At 36.0% G+C, this 24,630-nt stretch overlaps 1 protein-coding gene across 8 annotated transcripts in view; it reads right to left on the bottom strand.

The window, feature by feature from the left end:
• Positions 1–313: 313 nt before the first annotated feature.
• Positions 314–24,630, bottom strand: part of LOC117310587 (eukaryotic translation initiation factor 2 subunit 3-like) — a 44,720-nt gene continuing 20,403 nt past the window's right edge. For 2 of the 8 annotated variants that reach the window (XM_073799767.1, XM_033850281.2), the window contains 2 exons: positions 5,845–5,889; positions 314–3,025 (listed from right to left, as the gene is read on the bottom strand). In XM_073799767.1, the coding sequence (XP_073655868.1) occupies positions 2,899–3,025; positions 5,845–5,889 (172 nt within the window). In that variant the 3' untranslated portion in view covers positions 314–2,898. Of the gene's footprint in view, positions 3,026–4,120; positions 4,140–5,844; positions 5,890–8,330; positions 8,602–10,404; positions 10,668–22,297; positions 22,727–24,630 lie in introns of those variants that run through there. The other 6 variants (XR_012329470.1, XM_033850282.2, XM_033850286.2 and 3 more) reach the window with 6 other exon arrangements.

The raw sequence follows: 24,630 nt of genomic DNA, 5'->3' as shown, positions 1-24,630 counted from the left end.
GTAATGTGGGAAAGGATTAAACTTTGAAAGCGATTTTGCACATTTCAATGAACACTTTTTAACGTATCGTTAATTTTCTATGTACCTTGTGTTTGAGGATTTCTGAGCCTATTGAAATGTAAGTCTTGTGTATTTGTTTCATAAATAACGCTTTTTTTTGTATTTCAGTATTCTTTAATAAATATACATATATACTGGCAGAATTGGCTATGGATTTTTTTTTTTTAAAGCAAGCTACATAAACAGCTCTTTAAACGTTAAAAAGGCCTGAAAGGGAAAAATTTGATTAAACAGACATTTATCAGCTCCGAAACCATGTATTTTCTGTTTTTATTACTTTAAATTTCTCTGCTATCTTTCCATACTGAACTTGGGGTCCAAACTTCGAAAGATGGTAGTAAAAAGTGAAAAAATGTTGCCTTTCTCTATATTAATCTGGAATCCGACATGCTGTATTTCCTCAGTATGGACCTAAACGATAAAGACATTTTAAATAACAAGGAATACAAAAATAACAGAGCCAACAGAATACAGGTGGAGAAATCTCTTTAAATGTAGAGGCTAAATATTTAAGTTTTCTATCATACATATTGTCAAAACTCCCAGAATGCAACTCGTCCTTGCCTCACATACATTAAAATCATGAAATGCTTTGTAAAAGGAAAAACAGAGGTACAGTTAGAAATCTCTGGGAAAGTCTCTGGGTGATAGTTTTCCATTCAAGTCCATAGCTTAGTTTTGTTTTTGTTTTTTCTGAGTGACTAAATATCCTTTCAGAAATCACAAAAGACAACATGTCATTATTCTTTATAGAAAACTACAAAAGGCTGTGATAGAATATATTTTCACAGAAAGGTGAAGAAAAATATTTTTTCAGGTGAAAAAGAACTAGCTTAACTTCAAATATAATTAACATAATTTCAAAATAATGACAACCAGTGTTTAAATATTTTCCAAAGGCCTTGTTTAATGTTATGGTATGCTAAGAATGGGGTCTGACATCATCCTTTCAACTGTAGTTAACATAATCAGAACACAAGAAGATAATATCAGTATTCTTGTTAGATCTCCCATGATTATAAAAAATACTAGTAGGACCATCAGTATAAAGCACTTAAGAAAACAGTGGCCACAGTAAAAAGAAAAAGATGTTTCCTAATTTCAGAGTTAAGTAGTAGTTTAGACAGTGTTATTTTTATAATAGCCTTTTAATATTTCATACATTAAAAGATTGTTAGCCTTTGATAGGATACAAGTGATGGCCTAATTATATTTGTTAGATAGACCATTATTAGAATTCAAGAAAGATTATTTAATAGATGACTATACATATGAAGTCAACTATATTACATTAGCTTTTTTAAAATGCAAAGTCATTTGTATTTCAAATACATTTATGGATAGCAGTAAAGAAATACCACTGTATGACAAATCATTTTACCAGAAATACATGTAAAAATACAAGATACTTATGATAAAATGAAGAAGTATGAATAGAGATGTGAAATTGTTTAACATTATAAAATATTAAAGTAGTTACAGTAAGACCTTTAGTACACCTAACATCACCGTGAGTTTTAAAGGATCTCCTACATTCTATCTTGTATTAAAATTATTGATCATTGTTTTAGTATTAGGGGAGGGGCCTACAGAATTCTGGACACAGAGTGACGAAGATGTGCTTGGTTCTTGCCTTTGGGGAACTCCATATAAGAAACTGCGCCTGACAATAAAAACCTTCAGAAGTGCTTTCACTTTCACAAAGAAATACACGAAAGGAAAATTTAGAAAGACTGGCAGTGGTTGAGAGTCCGCCTGCCAATGCGGGAAACGCGGGTTCGTGCCCCGGTCTGGAAGGATCCCACGTGCCGCGGAGCGGCTGGGCCCGTGGGCCATGGCCGCTGGACCTGCGCGTCCGGAGCCAGTGCTTCGCAGCGGGAGAGGCCACAATAGTGGGAGGCCCGCGTACCGCACGAAAAAAAAAAAAAAAAAAGCTTCCACATTTTTAGGGATTTGTTATTGCAGCATCCCACTTCTCAGTACCCATAATCTGTATTAGTCAGTGTTCTCCAGTGTTGACCTATAACAAACCCAGTTATTTCTTCAGGAAAAAAGGGGAGGGGTTTTGAGATCAGCATAGAATTGCTATTCACAGTCTGCAACCATGGGTGAGCCACACACAAGTTCCAGTACAATAAGCAAAGGAGAACACTTCTATAGAGGAGAAAAGGAAGTTATGAGGGCTGTAGTAAACAGAGAGCCCATGGGCTTTCATTGGCTGAGTTCTTGCCAGGGAAGAAGAGGACTCTTTCTTCTTCCTGCTGGGGTCTACTATTTTTGCAGAGCATGAGAGCTTCCCATTCCAGTCTCTCAACTTCATTATACAGAGGTTTCTGTTTATTAAAATTTTTCATTTTCCCCTTTGATCAAGATTTTTTTCTGAAAGCATCACTGATCAAAAGTCAGCTTTTCTAGTTTCAGCAGTTTTGTCCCTCAGGGTCAGGAAGGACCTTTCCTGGGTGTATTTTCTCACATCAGTCGGAATGTGTACAGATTGGAAACGTATTGAGGTCATATTCAAGCAATAGGCAGGGGTAGGAAGGAGAACTCTCAGGGATCTTTTATCTAAAGTTCATATGTTACATAGAGCATAGACACTGCAGACCATCTAAAGCAGTATGTCATCATCAGAGGTTTGGTGACAAATTTTCATCAGTCCTGGTCTGGATGTCTTCGGAAAGCTGTCTCATCAGATGTTTTCTACTTCTATTCCAAGAAATCTTTAGTTTAAGGTCACCAGATAATGCACAGGTCCAGTCAGCGTTCAGTGCTTTTTATTTTTAGGTGTGCCACGTGAATCCAAGAGTCTTTCCCTGGAGATTGATGCCACACGGTTGTTCAGCTGTACCTGATAAAGGTCCCTCCACTGAGTTGAAAATAATCTTTCTGAAGGTATCTTTTCCAAGACACAAAATCTCTAAGTTGCAAGGTGTGATGCTTAAGGTCTTCATCTTCAGAGAGTGCACTGTGAAAATATTGCTCTATGAAAACATGGTTATTTGTAATAGCAACACTTGGCCTTACAGGATATTGAGTAATTCTGGTAAGAGGTTTTGAGGGGATCTATGAGAATCTTTTTTTTTTTTTTTTTTTTTGTGGTATGCAGCCCTCTCACTGTTGTGGCCTCTCCCGTTGCGGAGCACAGGCTCTGGACGCGCAGGCTTAGTGGCCACAGCTCACGGGCCCAGCCGCTCTGCAGCATGTGGGATCCTCCCGGACCGGGCCAGGAACCCGTGTCCCCTGCATTGGCAGGCGGACTCTCAACCACTGTGCCACCAGGGAAGCCCTATGAGAATCTTGATGGGAGGGGTGGCTGTGAATTTTGCCAATACCAGCTGGAGATTTTGCCCATACGAAGGTGGTAGCTGATTCAATAGGGACAAATGATCAGCTTTTCCAGAATGTGCTCTCGTACTGACAGAGACGCAACACATAAAAGATGTCAAAGGGTCATTTATTTCACCTGGTTGATGACTTTGATGACTACTGTCAATTCTAGAATTAGTTTCCATTTTGGAGAGGAGCAATTCCAGCATGATACTCCTGTAAGAAGTCTCTGCCTAATACATGAAAAGCGGTGGAGGAAGCAGTGAGAAAAGGGTGTGTGTCTCTCAAAGCTCCCGAACAAAAGGGCATAGGTTCAGAGACAGGAACCTCTTGAGGTTCGTTAGAGATCCCACTCTGAAAGATTTCAGTGATCCAAGGCAGGGGCTCTTGGTAGTAGAGGGGTAGAGCACCAAGAGTGTGGCTCCAGTGCCAGTTAGGGCCGGAAGCAGGTTCATCCTGAGTGAGGAGAACTGCTTCCCCAAGCTGCTTAACAGGGAGGAGTGGGAAGAGCCCCTGTAGTTCCTCAGAGCTCCATCACTGAGAACTGGGAGGACGTGAAAGGCTGGTTACTGGGTCAAGGTGCCTGAAATGCCTAAATTAACAATCTCTTTTTCAATCTCTGCCTCTTGGCAAAAACAGTAGAAACTAGAGGGATTTTTTTTTTTTTTTTTTTTTTTTTTTTCATTTAGGAGACTTCATTTGCTGGAGTTGAAGATGAAGAATTTCAGCAGTGTTCCTTTTAGGTGGCTTACCTAGAAGGTGAGAGAGCTGGTTTACCAGATTAACTAAATCTGCGTGGACATAGTTTCCCATTCCATCCTGGTCCTTTTAACCACAAGGGGAAAACAATCCTTATTTAGTCCATTAGTAAACAAGAGTTAAAAGCTACCCAGGGGAATCAACATTTAAAGGAAGAACAAGAATTCAACAATTATTTGAAGTCAATTGTAATAGTCATGAACAGGTTCATCAGATTTTGTGTGCGAGCCTGAATTTCGTTACAACCAGCAGGCTTTGGAAAAGCCCTAGGAATTTCTCCATGAAGTTGCCTGATGACCGTCTGAGCGTGATCATATAATAAGTTAGTGGGCTCATCTCCCAGTTGTAATTCTAGAGACCTTTGAGGACTTTCCCAATTAGGGGTTTTCATCTGAGGCTGGGCATGCCCTTCACAGCACATTATCAGCTGATATAAATCAGAGAAACTAGGTTGGTAAGTTTGAATGAATATATTAATTTCGTTAACAAATCTATGAGAGTCTTTGGTTATGTTAGGAAAATCTTTGACTATGGCTTGCAGTTCAGCTTTAGTCCAGTGAGAATAAGAAATTAAGGGTTTAGCTTCTGGATCCTTAGAAGGCTTAATTTTAAAGGGACAAGTTCCGATGGGTACAGAGGAAAAGGGGGTGGGGAGAGTTTCAGGGAAAAAGGAAGTTTGGTTAATAGAATTAGTATAGAGGATTTGAGGGTATAGGGGAGGCATAGGTACAAGAAAAGGAGGAAGATGGCACGGAGGCAGAGCCTGAGACAAAGAAGCCAAGGAAGAGAAGCCTGAGGCTTTGGAAACCATTTTATCTGTCTTTATCATTTTCTTGCCTCAGTTAATCTTAAAAATCTCGTTTTGCAAAGAGGAAATTTTAGACTGCTGATAACTTCTGGCAGCTTCCGAATACAAACTGAAAGAGGCATTGCATTCAGTTTTGGAAATTTTAGAGCCACTGTAGTCCAATTCAGTTTTAAGAAAAGTTAAGTTTGGGTTTGTTCAAAATTAGCAGAAAATTAGTTTGGGGTCTGCAACTGTGACCGAGCCATTTGTACATCCCACGTAGCACAAGAAGGAGAATACTTTTATAGAGAGGAGAAAGAAGTAATGGAGTGCTGTAGTAAACAGAGTTCAGGGGTTTTCATTGGCTGAGTCCTTGCCAGGAAAGAAGACAAGTCTTTCTTCTTCCTGTTGGGCTTGCTACCCCTCAGAGTGTGCAAGTTCCATGCTGGCCTCCCGACTCCATTTAATTTTTTTAAACATTAAAAAAAAGAAGCAAAGATAAACAGTGAAAAAATGAGAGACATACAGAGACAGAGACACAGAGACAGGAACAGAGAGACAGAGAGAGAGAAAGACAGATTTATTTTAAGGAAATGCCTCAGGAGATTATGGAGCTGCAGAAGTCCAAAATCTGCAGTGTAGGCCAGCAGGCTGAAGACCAAGGAAAATGTTGATGCTATGGTCTGAAGGCAGCCTTTTCCTCTTCAAGCCTTTAACTGATCGATAGAAGCCCATCAATATTACGGAGGGTAATCTGTTTTCCTAAAAATGTTAACCTCATTTGAAAAAACACCTTTACAGAAACACGTCAAATAATGCTGGACCAAATATCTGGGTAACCTGTCCTAGCCAACCTGACCCATAAAATTAACTATCACCCTAAGCATGACTTATAAAAATTTGTCATTTACCTTGGACAATGAGCAAGTTGCATGTTGTGCTGTAATTTGCTGCATCTATAAAATAATATCAAGTATAAATTTTAACCTGCATATTTAATCCATACATATTCAGCAAATAAAATTAGTTTAAAATTTTGATGGTCAATGAGGTGATTTTCAAGCAGTATTTTTCACACTTGTTGAATAAGGTTATTTAATTTCTAAAAATCACCACCAGCTTAATTATACTTTATAGTTATAAGTCACAAGGGATGAAAAACTAGCACTACTAAATAGGTAAAAATCAATATATGAAGCCTAGAAAAAATAATCAGCAGCAATAAGCACCGCTCATACATGGTTTGGGGCTTTTATATATCATTTCCCACAAAAAGCAAACAGCTTTCCTTAAAGAAAAGACAATTCCCTGGCTAGGACATCTTATACCATAAATTAAGAAAATAAAGTATTAAAAATTAGTAGTGTTTCTAAACATGTCACAACCCAATAAAAAGAGGATTCCATTTGCTAAAGATGAGAATATTTGTATCAAAACTATATTAACTGCAAAAGAGTCAAATATATCAATGGTGTCCACATTTATGAATTTATAGTGACATTTCAAAAAATGATCACTTTTGATAAAGTAGGCAAGAATATACAATGGAGAAAAGACAGTCTCTTCAATAAGTGGTGCTGGGAAAACTGGACAGCTACATGTAAAAGAATGAAATTAGAACACTCCCTAACACCATACACAAAAATAAACTCAAAATGGATTACAGATCTAAATGTAAGACCGGACACTATCAAACTCTTAGAGGAAAACATAGGCAGAACACTCTGACATAAATCACAGCAAGATGTTTTTGATCGACCTCCTAGAGAAATGGAAATAAAAACAAAAATAAACAAACGGGACCTAATGAAACAAAAGCTTTCTAACAGCAAAGGAAAACCATAAACAAGATGAAAAGACAACCCTCAGAATGGGAGAAAATATTTGCAAATGAAGCAACTGACAAAGGATTAATCTCCCAGATTCACAAGCAGCTCACGCAGCTCAATATCAGAAAAACAAACAACCCAATCCAAAAACGGGCAGAACACCTAATTAGACATTTCTCCAAAGAAGATATACAGATTGCCAACAAACATATGAAAGAATGCTCAACATCATTAATCATTAGAGAAATGCAAATCAAAACTACAATGAGATATCATCTCACACCAGTCAGAATGGCCATCATCAAAAATCTACAAACAATAAATGCTGGACAGGGTGTGGAGAAAAGGGAACCCTCTTGCATTGTTGGTGGGAATGTAAACTGATACAGCCACTATGGAGAACAGTATGGAGGTTCCTTTTTAAAAAGCTAAAAACAGAACTACCATACGACCAAGCAATCCCACTACTGGGCATATACCCTGAGAAAACCATAATTCAAAAAGAGTCATGTACCACAAAATTCACTGCAGTTCTATTTACAACAGGACATGGAAGCAACCTAAGTGTTCATCGACAGATGAATGGATAAAGAAGATGTGGCACATATATACAATGGAATATTACTCAGCCATAAAAGAAACGAAGTTGAGTTATTTGTAGTGAGGTGGATGGACCTAGAGACTGTCATACAGAGTGAAGTCAGTCAGAAAGAGAAAAACAAATACTGTATGCTAACACTTATATGTGGAATCTAAAAAAAAAAAAGTTCATGAAGAACCTAGGGGCAGGATGGAATAAAGACTCAGACTTACTAGAGAATGGACTTGAGGACACGGGGAGGGGGAAGGATAGCTGGGACAAAGTGAGAGAGTGGCATGGACATATATACACTACCAAATGTAAAACTAATAGCTAGTGGGAAGCAGCCGCATAGCAATGGGAGATCAGCTTGGTGCTCTGTGACCACCTAGAGGGGTGGCATAGGGAGGGTGGGAGGGAGACGCAAGAGGGAAGAGATATGGGAACATATGTATATGTATAACTGATTTACTTTGTTATAAAGCAGAAACTAACACACCATGGTAAAGCAATTATACTCCAATAAATATGTTAAAAAACAAAAAAAGATTGCATTTGGAAAATGCTAGAGAACATGTTATTTGAAAAATGCATGATTATAAGCCATTCCTACAATGAAAGAGGAAATTCTGTCTTTACAGAGGTATTCCAACTAATACATTAAGAAGGACTGAAGTAGATATTTCACCTTAATCTAACCAATGATCATCAATGGCTGCTTAAAAAAAGAGGAACAATTAGATATTTGCCTCGTGATGACTATACACAATACCACCTATGTAGTAATTTGTCCTTCATCACCTCACCCTAAAATCAAACCTCAATACGATCAACCCTGTAGATTTAACTATTTACCAATAAATACAAGGGTTCAAAGAAGCCAAAACCATGGGGGTATGATGATTCATAGAGATTAATTCACGAAATCCAGATGGTAGGAAATTTGACAAGACAAATGACCTGCTTTATTTATCAATTTTTTTCTTACCTTTGTATTTGAAAGAATTCTTGCAGAGACGCAAATATTACCAATACTGGTTGCTGCCTTCTTCACTCTTCTGTGGACCCACATCATAACATATATTTTCAAAACCACCACCATTGGGCTTCCCTGGTGGCTCAGTGGTTGAAAGTCCCCCTGCCGATGCAGGGGACACAGGTTCGTGCTCCGGTCCGAGAAGATCCCACATGCCGCAGAGCGGCTGGGCCGTGACAGCTGAGCCTGCGCGTCCGGAGCCTGTGCTCCGCAACGGGAGAGGCTTCAACAGTGAGAGGCCCGCGTACCGCAAAAAAAAAACAAAACAAAAAAAACAACCAGCATAACTAAATAAGCAAAAGCAGACCACTTATATTTAAGAGAACAGCAATAGTTCTCAAACTGTCAAGGGAAACATGCTGGTAGAGATGCATATTCCAGAGCCCTAACTTCTACGGACAAGAATCAAGTTTAACAAGCACAGATAATACAGACAAATGGCCCAAACACCAAAGACACTGAAAAATATTAGTACATATTTTAAGACCCTCTTTGACCACATTTATAAGACCTTCTCTTGGAGTACAAAGAGGTAAAATTGCTGGATTTGGCACATTTGTACTATACTAATGACAACACTAATATTCATTCTCTTTTGTAGAATATGATGGTTCCTAATTCTTTACTTCTTGACCAGTTCTTTTAGTTCTTTTTTGGAGCGATGAGGGTTCACATTTTTACAGGGGGACGCAGAAGGGGGACTCTCCTCTGTCAATAAAGGTTCTCACAGTTTCTTCAACAATGCTAATAAGCTTGAGCCTTGGAGGTCGAGTAGCTGGGCACACTAGGCATGTTCTAATCATCTTACAGGGGCAGTGGGCAGTTGCAGGGTGTGGCCAGGTTGGACAGGATGGTATATTTGGTGTAGAAGATTAAGGGGTTGAGCAGAGTTATAGTCATGGCTATACTGGTCTCATTGGTGGCCTCTTTGGCCAATAGCCAATTTTTTTTTTTTTTTTTTTGGCTGTGCTGCACAGCTTGTGGGATCTTAGTTCCCTGACCAGGGACCAAACCCATGTCCCCTGTAGTGGAAGCATGGAGTCCTAACCGCCAGGGAAGTCCCAAATTCTTTTTTTTAATTTGATTTTTTAAAATTGAAGTACAGTTTATTTACAATGTTTCAGGTCTCCAGCAAAGTGATCCAGTTATACATAAATATACATATGTATATGCTTATATACATACATATACATACGTACACATATACATTATACATTCTTTTTCAGATTTTCTTCCATTACAGGTTATTACAGAGTATTGAGTAGAGTTCCCTGTGCTATACAGTAGGTCCTTGTTGTTTATCTGTTTTATATTTAGTAGTGTGTATGTATTAATCCCAAATTCCTAATTTATCCCCCCCCCCCCCACTCCTCAGCCAATCCTTTTGCGAAAGCCTGGAATCCTAAACACTATTGGCCAATTCTTGATATGCTCATATTTTTAAAAATTTTTAAATGTCAATCTGATAAGCATGAAATACTAACACTGTTGTTTTAATCTGGTAATCTTTTTATTTTCATTAGCTACTTAGTTTCACTCTTCTGGACATTACTTTAGCATAAACTTTATACTTTTTTCTCTCTCGTGTTGCTCTTTTCTTTATTATTTGTAGTAATATTTTATACATTATGAATGTTAAACCCTTGTTGCTATGTATGTTACAAATATCTTCTTCCTTTTATGGAAACCAAGTTCCTCCGTATTTTCAGGACTTTGCAGTTTTAACACTAAAAGTTCTGTTCCCTGTGAATTCCCGTAATCCCAAAGCAAACCATGACAGTAGATCCCACAGCCACTTGTCTTCTACTTGGTCTAACAGAGTTTTTCAAATTGAAATCAGAATCACCTGTCCATAATTCAATTTCCAGATAGTCTAATTTCATCTGGGTGGAACTTCAGACTATGTTTATTTTTCAAAAGCTCCATCAGATTGTATTAATGAGTAGCAAAGTAAAGAACCACAGATCTAGGGTGTTGCATTCTTTATGTGTACCAGAATGCATCAAAGCACATTGCAAGTAGCAGATGATTTTACAAAGTTCTTGCTTTATTTCATACTTTTGAAGGTATCTAACAGGTTAAAATATATACAGGAATACATATCTCGTTATTTTGCTCTTTGCACACATTGATATTTCTATGAATTGAAGGTGTGTGGCACCTCTGTCCTGGCAAAGTCTATATTGGTGCCATTTTTGCAACAGCATTTACTTACATCATGTCTCTGTCACATTTTGGTAATTCTTGAATATTTCAAACTTTGTGATCACTGATCTTCGATATTATCCACTGCAAAAAAAGATTATAATTCACTGAAGGCTCAGGCGATGGCTAGCATTTTTTAGTTATAAATTATTTTTAAATTAAGGTATGTATATTGGGGTTTTTTAGATACAATGTTATTTGCACACTTAACAGACAACAGTATAGTGTAAACATAACTTATTTATATGCACTGGGACACTAAAAAAATTTGATTTGCTTTATTGCAGTTGCCAGGAATTAAACCCATGGTATCTCTCAGATATGCCTATATAAAATTTCTCTTACTATACGTAAAGGTCAAACTTTTGAAAGTCAACTGGCTTATGGTGGATTGTGCAATCTTTAACTATCATATAATCAAATCACTTTCAACTTACATTGTTTCCTTTTTTTAAGTCATGTTTAAGAAATCCAAAGTTTTCCCAGGACTCTATAAATAGTAACTCCTTTATCTTCTAGTAAATTTTATTGTCACTTAATTCTTTAATCCATTTGTGTACATGAAGACTTTATTTTCATTTCTTTCTATATGGAAAGCCACTTGCTTCAGCATCATTTGTTGAATACTATACCCTTTCACTATGTGTGGTGCCAACTCTATCACAGTAGTATGTATTTATAGTTGCATGAAAATGTCGCTATGCTTCTCCTCTGGTATACTGATATATTCATTTGTCCCTACATAAAAGCCATACTTTAAAAATTACTGTAGGGCTTCCCTGGTGGCGCAGTGGTTGAGAGTCCGCCTGCCGATGCAGGGGACACGGGTTCGTGCCCCGGTCCGGGAAGATCCCACATGCCTCGGAGCAACTGGGCCCGTGAGCCATGGCCGCTGAGCCTGCGCGTCCGGAGCCTGTGCTCCGCAACGGGAGAGGCCACAACAGTGAGAGGCCTGCGTACCACAAAAAAAAAAAATAAATAAAATAAATAAAAATTACTGTAGCTTTTTTATAAGTTTTTATTTTGTTAGGTTAATCGCTTCCCTATCTCTCCGCCCCCCAGTTTTAATCTCTGTTTTCAAAATGGTTCTCCTTAGTCCTAGAAATGGAAACATAAATCTAAAATTTAAAATTTCAAACATCACAAGATATGCTAACGGAATTTATACTGCAGTAATACAATTATAGACTTAATTGAGCCTTTCCACAAGTGAACTTGATCTATCATTCCAAACTGCCTTTCTTACATATATTTTAAACATACTTTCCAATTTCTTTTCATAAAAATCACCAAGATCTTTATTTAGGCTTACTGCTCAGTTATCTTATTATGTTACTGTTAGGAATGAGTTGGTTTCTAAAGTGTATTTTAAAACAAGTATTACTTTATATGAAAGAAATGAAATTAGAATTGTATAGAATGAGCAAACTCCTAAAGTTTTACCATTGTGAACGTTTCACAATGTATCTGGTAGCTAACATTTCACAAGTTTTTGGCAGCTAAACATCACAACAAAGAAATTTCTCTCTATTCCTATCTTGCTAAGAATTTTTTATTACGAATGAATGTTGAATTATCATACTTTCCCTCCTTTACTCTGTTCATATAGATCTGCTATAAGTTTTTACTAAAGTTAAGCTATTCCCTTCGCTATGATGAATTCTACTCAGTCATAACTCTTTGATTGCTCCAATGAAGTCACCTACTATTTTCATGTTCGTGTTTTTAAGTAATGGTTGGTTAATTGTCTTTTCATGTGTAAGATCTCATTTTGATAACAAGGTTATCTCAAAGGTTAACTTCTTACATGGGTTGGGTGTAATTCCCTTTTAAATTACTATCTGAATATTTAGGACAAGATACTGTTTTCTTATAAGCTGGGCAAAGTTCTGCTATAAAGCCTACTTTGTGTGCATGTATTTGTGGTAGAGGATTCATCAATTTTTATTTCATTTTCATTTCTTGATTCCATTAGGAACTCCATATAGTTTATTTTTTTAAATAAATTTATTTTGGCTACATTAGGTCTTCATTGCTGCATGCAGGCTTTCTTTAGTTGCGGGGAGCAGGGGCTACTCTCTGTTGCGGTGCGTGGGCTTCTCATTGCGGTGGCTTCTCTTGTTGTGGAGCACAGAGGCATGGGTTCAGTAGTTGTGGCACACGGGCCTAGTTGCTCTGCGGCACGTGGGATATTCCTGGACCAGGGCTCAAACCCATGTCCTCTGCATTGGCAGGTGGATTCATAACCACTGTGCCACCAGGGAAGCCCTACAGATTTTATTTTTAAATGGCCTATTTGTGAATTTTAAAATGTATATTTATAAAGTGATTCAAAATATACATGTTTTTCAATCTTTATCAAATATATCATTTTCTCTTTTATGACTATTATTCTTTATGAATTCTATATTTACCCATCAGTGATGCAAGCAATTAGTCAATTTTTTACATTCTTTTAAAATATTAATGTTTAGTATCCTTGATTATTTTTCTTGGCTGTCTTTTATAAATTTGTTTTATATTTTCTTTTCACTCTTTTCTATGCATTTATCTTTTGTCATTTATAGAAGACTGCTAATTGTCCAACATCTTTTCTCTCCACAATTTTATCTATAATTTTAACAGAATTGTAGTTGGACACACGGCTTTGCAAGTAAAAGTCACATTTCCCAGTCTCCTAAGATACTATCTGATTCATCATCACAAAACAAAGTTCTAATAGAATGCAGAACAAGCTATTATGTGTCTTTTCAGGGTCTTGCCTTTCAAATAATTGCATGCACAGACCCTTGTTCTCTTTCACCCTTTCTGATGGCTGATGTGTGATAGCTTTTTTTACAGCTGTCCTGGAGATGTAAATTAAAAAGCTGATATTAAGTTTAACATGGCTGCTTATCAACCTTTAACTATTCCCCAATCATGAATCGATTTATGAGGGAAAAACAGAGTTCTTCATTTCTACCTATCTAAACTGTGTATTTATTAACATATTTGGCAGTGTTTTTAATAGAGGTACATCACTTGCATACTAAATTATTAGTTCTTTATCCAAGCACTTCAGCTTTAAAACAGAAACTTTGATCAATCTCAGCTTTAAAACAGAAATTTTGATAAATCCCACTTTTTTTTTTTAACTGTTGGTTCTAACTAGTTCATTATTTTCATTTTTGTTTCTTCTCTAACTAGTTAAGTATTTTGGTGTATTCTTAAATTTTGATACAGGGTCAGGACATTGCTATGTTTTTACCAATTATTCATATCAAATGATACCACTTGAAGCCAGAGAATGTACCCTTTATCAGTGCTGCTCAAGTTTTCTGCAGTAAAGAATTACCTTTAATTTTTAATTTACCAACCTACTGTAGGCTGATGCTTTTGTAAAATATTATAAAAATAAATTAAAAGTGAAGGGAATTAGATTCAGACAGGAAAAATACTTCGTCAATAGCTATAAAAGTTTCTAAGCTCTTAGTCTCAATTTTTGTACTATCTTGTCATAGATGGGTCAGAAAAACTGTTCATAGATTACATCCCTCCAAAAATCATAGTTCCAGTAGCATCGGTCTATATAATATATAAACCATGTAATACAGACTTACTTTGTATGATTAAAAGTTAACAGTTCTTGCCATAAGAGCTCTTGAAAAGGTATGACATCTTTTGAAAAAACAATGACTCTTGTCTAATTTATTTCTTCTTTTAATTTTCATAAAAGAATTTGTATTTATAAAAGTACACTTTCAGGGCTTCCCTGGTGGCGCAGCGGTTGAGAGTCTGCCTGCCGATGCAGGGGACACGGGTTCGTGCCCCGGTCTGGGAAGATCCCACATGCCGCGGAGCGGCTGGGCCCCGTGAGCCGATGGCCGCTGAGCCTGCGCGTCCGGAGCCTGTGCTCCGCGGCGGGAGGGGCCGCAACAGTGAGAGGCCCGTGTACCGCAAAAAAAAAAAAAAAAAAAAAGTACACTTTCAGAAAGCAACAGACAACAGAATAGGGATAATCTTTATATAAGCATACTTTAGTATAAACTGTGGTACACCCAGACAATGGAATATTATTCAGTGCTACAGTGAAATGAACTACCAAGCCATGAAAAGACAGGGAGGAAAGTGAAATAGAAGCACTAAGTAAAAGAAGTCAATCTGAAAAGGATACATTCTGTGTGATTCCAACGCTAAGACACACTGGAAAAGGCAAAAGTATGGAGACAAAGAGAAGATCACTGGTTGCTAGGGATCAGGGGAAATTTACAGCGGTAAAAGCCTAAATTTTAAAAAAAGTCTCAAATCAATAATCTAACTTTACACCTTAGGGAATAAAAAAGGCAGAGGTTCCAAAAGCTGGTAGCACAAAGAAAGTAACAGTAGAGAAGAAACAACAGAGAAAAGCAATGAAATCAAAAGTTGGTTCTTGAAAAGATAATAAAATTGACAAAAATTTAGGCAGACTGACAAAAAAACAGAGCTCACGACTACAACAAATGAAAATGGGAACATTACACAAACCCTCCTTAAACTTTTACCAAAAAATGAGTAGGAAACAGTTCAAAATTCATAGCACAATACCAGCATTACAGTAACAAGAAAGCCAAAGATATCACAAGAAAATGACAAATCAATACCTCAAAATATGAATCAAAATATGACATTTAATCAATACAACATACCATATTGTTCTGGGGTAAATTGTGTCCCCATCCCCCAAACGCAGAATAGTACTGAATTTGGAGATAGGCCTTTAAGGAGGCAATTAAAGCAAATCGAGGTCATTGGGTGGGCCCTAAACCAGTGTAGTGTTCTTATAAGAGGAAATTTACAAAAATAAAGAGATATCGGGGAGGTACACACACAGAGGAAAGATCTGAGGAGAAAGCATCATGTGGCCCTCTGCAAGCCAAGCAGAGGCCTTAGGAGAAACGAAATCTGCCAACACATGATTTCAGACTTCTGGCCTCCATACCTATGAGGGAATAAATTTCTGTTAAGATACCTCATCTGTGGTACTTTATATGATAGCTGCAGAAAATGAATAGTGATACCTCAGTATCAAAGGGGGACTGGTTCCAGGAGCCCCTGCATATTCCCAAATCTTGGGTGCTTAAGTCCCTTACAGAAATGATGTAGTACAATCAGTCCTCTGCATCCATGGGTTTCAAAACCTGTGAATATGGAGGGCTGACTATATATTTATTGATAAAAATCTGCATATAAGTGAATCTGCACAGTTCAAACCCATGTTGTTCAAGGGTCAACTATATAATCTTAATTCAATCAATATAATATATAATATCAACAGAATAAACAGCAAACGTCACATGATGAACTGAACAGATGCAGAAAAAAACATAAAATGCAAACCTTTTCACAATAGAAACACTCAGCAAAGAATAAAAAGGAACTTCCTAAATTTGATAAAGAACACCTACCAAAAGACAACAAAATCATTATACTTAATGGCAAAATACTGGATAATGTTCTCTTAAGTGTAAGAAAATAATATTTACTCTCACCACTATTCAAAATTGTACTGGAATTTCTAGGTGGCTAGGCAAGAGAAAGTTCTAGAAATCAGACAAGAAAAAAGGCATCCATACTGGAAAGGAAGAAGTAAAACTTTATTAGAAGATGACATGATCTTATAGTTAGAAAATCTTAAGGAATCCACTAAAAAATCTATTAGAATTCATATATGAGTTCACCAAGGTTGCAGAATACAAGATCAATATACAAAACTCTATTTTATTTCTATTGAACAAAAAATCCAGGACTATACAATGGAGAAAGAATGGACTTGTATACAAGTATCGAATCACTATGTTGTCTAACAGGAACTAACACAATATTGTAGGTCAATTATATTTCAAAAATAAACCAACAACAAAAAAAACAAAGTCACAGAAAAAGAGAGCAGATTTTTGGTTACCAGAGATGGGGTGGGAGGAGCAAGAACTCATTGAAGGTGGTCAAAAGGTACAAACATTTTTAAGATAAATAAGTACTAGGGATGAAATGCACAAAATGATAAAAATAATTAAAATTGCTGTATGTTATACAAGAAAGTTGTTGAGTTTTCATCACAAGGAAAAATGTTTTTTCTATTTCTTTAATTTTGTATCTATAAGAGATGATGAATATTCACTGAACTTCTTGTGGTAAACATTACATGGTATATGTAAGTCAAATCATTAAGCTGTACATGTTAAACTTACACAGTGCTGTATACCAATTATATCTCAATAACACTAGAAGAAAAAAAGGAAAAAATATGCTTCTAAGGACACTATCAAAACAATGAAATCAACCCATAAGAGAAAATATTGCAAATGACATCTGATAAAGCACTTGTATCCAGAGTATATAAATAACTCTTACAACTCAGCAAGACGAATTAATCAATTAAAAAAAAGAGCAAATAATCTTCAGTCGTATGATTCAAGTCAGGACCACAATAAGCTATCACTTCTCACTTACTAGGATCAGTAGAATAAAACAGTGAAGTATGAAAAAGTGTGATGAGGGTATGGAAATCAGAATTCTCATATATCACTGGTGGAAATGTAAAATGGTACAGGTACTTTGGAAAAAAATCTCAGTTCCTCAAATGATTAAACATAATTATATGATCAAGCAGTTCCACTTCTTGGTGTATACCCAACAGAAATTAAAACATATATCCATTCAAAGACATGTACATGAATGCTTATAGCATCATTATTTATAAGTCAAAAAGTGTAAACCAAGTGTCTATCAACTGGCAAATGGATAACACAGCGTGGTACAGTCATACAATGGAATGTTTGCCCATAAAAAATGAAATCGTATAGATGAAGGTCCATGCTATAACAGCAACAAAGGATGGAAACATGCTATGTGAAGATGCACAAAAGACCAGATTATGATTCCATTCACATGAAATGTCCAAAGCAGGGAAATCTACAGACAGAAAGTAAATTAATGGTGTTTAGGGCTTGTCAAGGGTGCATGATATACAGAGAGAGGAATGGTGGGTAATACTAAAGAATACAGTATATTTGAGGTACGGAAATGCTCTAAAATTGATTGTGGTGACTGTTCACATAGGTGTGAATACACTAAAACACCACTGTTTTGTATAATTTAAATGGGTGAACTATATGGTATGTTAACTGTATTTCAATAAAGTTATCTTTAAAAAGCTTCATAGGTATTAAAGGAGAGACACAAATATACAAATAGAACTGGAGACTTCAATATTCCTCTCAAAAACTAATAAACAAGTAGGTAAAATATCTGTAAGGATACAGACCTATGAAGCACTGTCATTTTGACCTAATTGACAGTTAAAGAAGTATTAAGGTTTTTAGTAGAAGTGATACCATCTTAGGCCCATACCATTACTCCTGTCTTTCGCTCAACCTACCCAGTATGGTTCAGTAAATCACTTCTGTTGTCAGGGGCTTTAGTTAATTGATATTGTTTACAATGGCTTGGATACAATGATGAAGACCTTTGCTGACATATTCCCAGCACACACCAGACTAGTTACCCAACTGTAAACCTTGACTTAGGGTTGCACATCCTGTTTCTAAGCATGTACCCCGATACCCTAGATTAACTATAAAACTGTCCTAATGGCCCCTCGATAGTGTAGAGTGCAGCTGCAAATGTTTATGGACCACTGTCTGATTCAGGTCCCACCCGCTAGGTTACCCTGTAATAAACTGAACCATTAATTATATGAAGCTGTCTGTCTCATTTTTAGTTCTCAGGATGCCTTCTCAGTTCAGTGAGCACTTTTTATTCCCTCCACCCTCCATCAAAAGCATTCCTGTCTAACAGCACTAAACATGTACTTTTCAAGCGCATATAAAATATTCAAAATATACCATATTCTAGGCCACAAAACAAACCTTAACAAAGTTTAAAAATAAAAACAAAATGTACTTTCTTGAGCTACAAGGAAATTAAATTAGATACCGGTAACAGAAAGATATCTGGAAAAATCCCAAATATTTGAGAACTAATCAAATACTTCTAAATACTCATGGATCAAAGAGAAAGTTACAAAGGAAAAATTTTATATAAATTAAATATGAAAATAGAACTTTTCACATTTGTGGGATGTAACTTAATTAGTACATAGAGGGAAATGTATAATACTAAACGGTGTGTTAGGGAGAAAACTAAGCTTCCAACTGAGGAAAAGAGAAGAGTAAATCAGATTTAGAAAAAGGAAATGGATAAAATATTTTTTAAGTGCAGAGATGAACACTGAAAAAGGAAAACAATAAAGAAAAAAGCCAAAGCTGGTTCTTTGATAAGATGAATAAATTCATAAACCTTTAGTCTAGCTGAGTAGGAAAAAAAAAAAAAGGCTCAAATTACCAGTATCAGGGATGAAACTAGTTATAACACTACAGACTCAAGTGTAGCCAGAAGATAATGGAATCTCATGAGTAACTTCTACCAAAAAATCCAGAACTTACATGAAATGAACAAATTTTTGAGACAGAAACTACCGTAACTCACTCATGAATAGCTTACACTAAAGAAAGGAATTTAAATTGCAGGTAAGGGCTTCCCTGGTGGCACAGTGGTTAAGAATCTGCCTGCCAATGCAGGGGACACGGGTTCAAGCCCCGGTCTGGGAAGATCCCACATGCCGTCGAGCAACTAAGCCCATGTGCCACAACTACTAAAGCCTGTGTGTCACAACTACTGAAGCCTGCATGCCTAGAGCCCGTGCTCCCCAACAAGAGTAGCCACCACAATGAAGCCCGCGCACTGCAAGGAAGAGCAGCCCCCACTCGCCACAACTAGAGAAAGCCTGCACACAGCAATGAAGACACAACGCAGCCAAAAATAAATAAATAATTTTTAAAAAAATAAATTGCAGGTAAAAATATTTCCATAAATATGAAAAAAAAAGAACTCAGATGGATTTTATGGCTTTGACTGACTTCCTTCACTTTAGCAAAAATATCAGTTCTGCACAAATTCATCCAAAATGTTGAAGAGAGAATACTTCTTCAGTTCATTCTAAGTCAGCATGCCTAATTTAAAAAATTAACTGAAAAAAAGAAAAATTCATACTAATAGATGAAAATCCTCAACTAGAAAAAAGAGCAAACAATCTGACTTGTCTAAATAATTATTTCATTTACAAACATTACTCCTCAACTCTTCCCTCCTCTCGATACTTCAAAATTCTACATGAAGTACATTTAGTTTTCCATTCTACAAAGCACATTTTTCCAGGAAGATTTACTTTGAAGACTGTGTTCTCTGAACAGTGAAAGGACATTCAATTAATACATCTGCATAAACAGATGTCTAAAGTTCTTTAGCTAATACGATCATTTTCTGTAAAAGAACAGAAATATTAACTGTAGAATAGGCACACATATGAACAAGCATTTTTAAAACTGCCACTCTGAGTGTAGAGTGAGAGGTAGGTTGATGAGAGTATATAAACTTCTTAACTTTACTTTTTTCACTCCTAGTACTAAAATCTACAGTGTTTTAGACTTACGTTGTATCATTTAACAGCAAAGTAATAAAGAAGCCCATCTAGGTGAAATTTTATCTTGGATGTTTAGAATCCAAATTATTATCACCATTGCTACCATCACAAGTAAAAATATCCTTCATCTGTTACTATTTTCTTTTACTTAATTTTTTGTTTTGGGGCCTTTTGCTCACTTGTTACCTGTATGAGCCCTAAAAGTCTGCTGTACTTTTATCAGGCAAACAACAAATACAGAAGAAATCATCATCCAAAGTAACATTTTTCACCATTCATGACTTTTCAGAGATATTAAAGGAGAAATGGTAGGGAAAGCTACTATTTTTTTCTCCCCTCATGATTAGCCTTTGAAATCACTACCTGCTTCCAACTCATTTCATTTTTCAAAACTGGTCTTCCATGGCCACAAATAATTACAGAATGAGCAGTGGACCTTTTGCTTCCCATGCTTCAACTACATGAATTTTTCACACAAAAATAATTCATACAAAACTAACTTTAGAAGAATTATTACATTTTGAGGAAAGATTATTTTTTAAAAAAGCTCTACATATTCTCTCAATGATCTTACTGCCAGCTAAGTACTACTTTAAATACGGAGCTTATGATCTGTAGCATGTCTTTGATTTGTTGTTAATGAACGAATAAAAAACCATAGGCTATATCCTAGTTATGCTGTAGAAACCAAACTTAAAAGTGCTTTTGTTCATTGTATCCCGTGCTCACACAAATGTAAATATTCTCTGATCTTCTATGAAAATAAAATTCCCAAACACTTTACTTCTGGCTAAAATTACTGTTGAAAGCAAAGGTCAAATATTAAATGATATGCTAGGTAGATAATAAAATTATGCTGGCACAGCTATACTAATAGCCAGTAAATTATACTAGCCAAAAACAGTATTAGACATTTACTTCCTTATGTTGAAAGATGCACTTAAGTCTACTTTATCTGCACTTACTCTTAACAGTAACAGAATAAGCATGTTATAATAAGCAGGTAAAAACAGTAAGAGAACAAGTAATAAAAGGAGCAGAGGAAAAAAGAAGTCTTAAAAAATGAAAAGCTCTTGAATGACAAATTTACAAAAGTTTATCTCACTGTCAAATATAAACCACGGCACCCAACAACTGGAAAATACACCTTCCAAAAGAGGCATGTAATTTCATGGTTAAGGGTATAAACTGTGGAGCCAGATTATTCATGTTTGACTTCCAATCCTTTACTTGCTAGCTGTGAGACTTGGGCAAATTTCTTATCTTCCTTATGCCTGTTTCTTCAATGGTAAAATAGTGATACCTGTACCCAGCTCAGTGGAACTTTGTGACAAATTACTATATATAAAATGGGACAGTGCAAAGCACAAGCAAAGCATGCAATAAATGTGTAGTAGTGGGGTTTTTTTGCAGGCACAGGTTAGATTGTAGCAATTTTTAATATGAATTTATGAAAGGACTCCAGTGGCTCTGTGAGACTACTGAAATCACACGCAAAACTTTAGACTTGAATGCAATTTTCCGGGAGATGAAACTGTTTTTGCTCTTAAATTTATGACCTATCTGCCCCAAGAGCCTAAATGTTAATACTGTGTTTATGCTTTTCTAAAAATAATATACTCAATATTGGAAAATAGTTAAGCCTCTCAGGCTATGATATCTCAAATTATTACTTTTTAAACATAACTGGTTAGTGATCAAGTCAATTCAATGTATGTGGGGTAAGAAAAACAGATTAAACACTTCCTTTGGCAAACCGCTTATTTTTATTTTTGGCAAACCGCTTATTTTTATTTTTTTCAAATGTAGATTAAAATCATCAATATGTCAATTTTGATAATCAGTAACTTCTAGTGAGTATTTTAAGAAAGAAAAATACTTGCTACTTGATAGAAAACAAAAGACTAGTATTAGAATCCATGTTATAATTATATAAACTGAACAGTTAAGATAAAACATAAAATTGGTTTAAGCTTCCTATGTTTCAGTCTAGGAACACAGTAAAGGGAGGGAAAGGTTTGTGCATGTAAATGAGCACCTATGCTCTAAAAGGACAATTTAATTTGAAGCTGTTAATTTTTGTTCTAAGTTTTAAAGAGAAAGCAAAATAAAATATGGCATAAAAAGGAAACCTAGTTTTGAAGGAGACTTTGTATCTTCAGGTTTTGACTGGTACAACCACCCTTCAGGCCCAGAAATACTCATAGACAAATCATGAAAAAATAAGAGAAAAACTTTATTTCAAACAGGGTCAGTGGTATGTATGTATGCTACAGAAAAGGCTGGTTGTAACAGCAGTTTCATTTCAAACCTGAATCGATGCACAAATGTGACAGTTTAATGATCAATTACTGCTAAAATGTGGATTAAATCCATCAACATGCCAATTCTGACATCTGTTATAGACACTATTATTTATTTTAGTAGTAGAGGCTAATTTTTATCAGAAGAAAATGAAAACAACCTTACGGTTTCTACTAATGTAATGAACTGTATCCCCAGTATTGCTCTGAAATTATACCACTAGGCTGCTAAGAGAAATTCTAACTTCATCCAAATGTATTATTTAACTGATAATCTTCAATCATCATCTACTGTTGGCTTGATGGTTACTCCTCTTCTTATCTGACCCCAACCAATTAAACTGAAAAATGAAAATAAAAGAAATCATGAATTTTAAATCCATTTCATTAGCATTACTATAAAATGTTGATATATCTAATTTTACTACACTCTCCTCTAAATTCAAACTTGTTCCCATAACATGTTCTATTAAAAAAAGTCTGTATGTTACCTTCTTAGATTCCTAGAATCGGACACATGGATTTTCGCCATCAGGAATGACAAGAAAAGCAAACAAGAAGTTTCTGTCACACATATGCTCATGTTTCTCTAAAAAAATATACCTATCCATTCAGAATCAGCAAACAAGAGCATCTCAGTTCCCCCAATGAACAATGCCAATAGACAAAACACATCAACTTAAATTAAAAACAACAACAACAAAAGAAACCCAACGCATTATCAATTCTTTTTTCCTTGAAAAATGCCTCTTTCACAGCATCTCAACATATCATAATGGCTTTAAAGGGAAATAAGAGAAAGAAGTGAAGAACTAAAATAGGTAGTCTATAAACAAATTACTCTCAATAGCAGAGGGATCAAAGGCCCTTCTAGTCAACAACCAGACTGGATTGATACCACAACTTCACTTTCTAGAACAAAACCCACCTAAACATGGGTAAAAAATACAATTCTAAAGAATATAAATGAAGAAGAAAGTTAGCAAAAATGGGGAACTTGAAGGTTCCAGATACCTGTTCTCCTATAGAACCAAGTAATTAACATTCTGAAAAAGTAGTTTTGTGGATCTGCAGCAGCCAAGCATATGCCCAACAACAAAAAAAAGCCACACGCAAGATAGAAAAAAAATTTGTGTAATTTTGCTCACCCAGTGCAGCATAGCCAAGAGGAACCCAACCAATTCCCAGTTCCTCCCATGGGACAGAAGGGAAAGAACAGAACTTGTTTTCCAAGGTCTAGTTTGTCTGGGGGTTGCTCAAGGGACTAGTTTCTGTCTTGTCTGACTCTGAGTACCCGGAGAGCTGTGGCATGGTTGCATCATCAGGTTGAAGACTCCAGAAAGTGGGAGTGTGAGACCAGGTGAGTAAAACCTTCAGAAGGACTAAGGGTGCCTGGGGAACAAAGGATTATGAGCAGAGAAATACAGTAAAGTGAGGTCACAGAAGAAGCAAGGGTGAGACTTGAAGAAACTAAGACATATAAAGCAGTTGTCTACATGAAAATATTGTACAAAAGAACACAGCTCCAGGGAAGATGCATACCCAGAAAGGCCTGAGAAGACAATAAACAGTCACACTCGGTTGATCAGTGAAGATTTTTTCCTTCAGTCTTCAAAGTCTATAAGAGATGGCTTCTTTTCCTTCCTTTCAAATGCCCAATTTTAAATAAAAGATCACAGGTATACAAAGATACAGGGAAACATGAACAAAGCCCCTGCAAGAGAACAAAATAAATCCCTGGATACTAAACCTAAAGATGCATAGGCCTTGGACCCACTTGAGAAGGACTTTAAAACAACTGTCTTAAATACTTCCAAAGAGCTAAAGGAGAAATAGAGACCTAAAAATATAATGAAATACACAAACAAAAAGAGAATTTAAACAAAGAGAGTTTATAAAAATAAAGAGAAAAAAAAACTAAATAGAAGTTCCAAAGCTGAAAAATGCAAGGACAATTGAAAAACTCAACAGATTAATAAAACAGCAGATTGGAACAGTATCAGCAAACAGACAACAAATCTTGAAGATAGGTCATCTGAAATTATTGAGTCTGAGAAGCAAAAGAAAAAACAAAGAAAAGTAAACACCAACTGAAGTACTTATGGGACATCCAGAGAATCAACACATGCATTATGGGAGTAGCAAAAAAAAAAGAGAGGGGCAGAGAGTTTATTTGAAGAAATAATGACTGTAATAGTTCATGAATATATATAAGAAGCTCAAAACCCTCCAACTAGGATAACCC

This window comes from Tursiops truncatus (genome assembly GCF_011762595.2).
Source record: "Tursiops truncatus isolate mTurTru1 chromosome Y unlocalized genomic scaffold, mTurTru1.mat.Y SUPER_Y_unloc_1, whole genome shotgun sequence".
Lineage (NCBI taxonomy): Eukaryota > Metazoa > Chordata > Mammalia > Artiodactyla > Delphinidae > Tursiops > Tursiops truncatus.
This window is presented reverse-complemented; position numbering and strand designations above follow the sequence as displayed.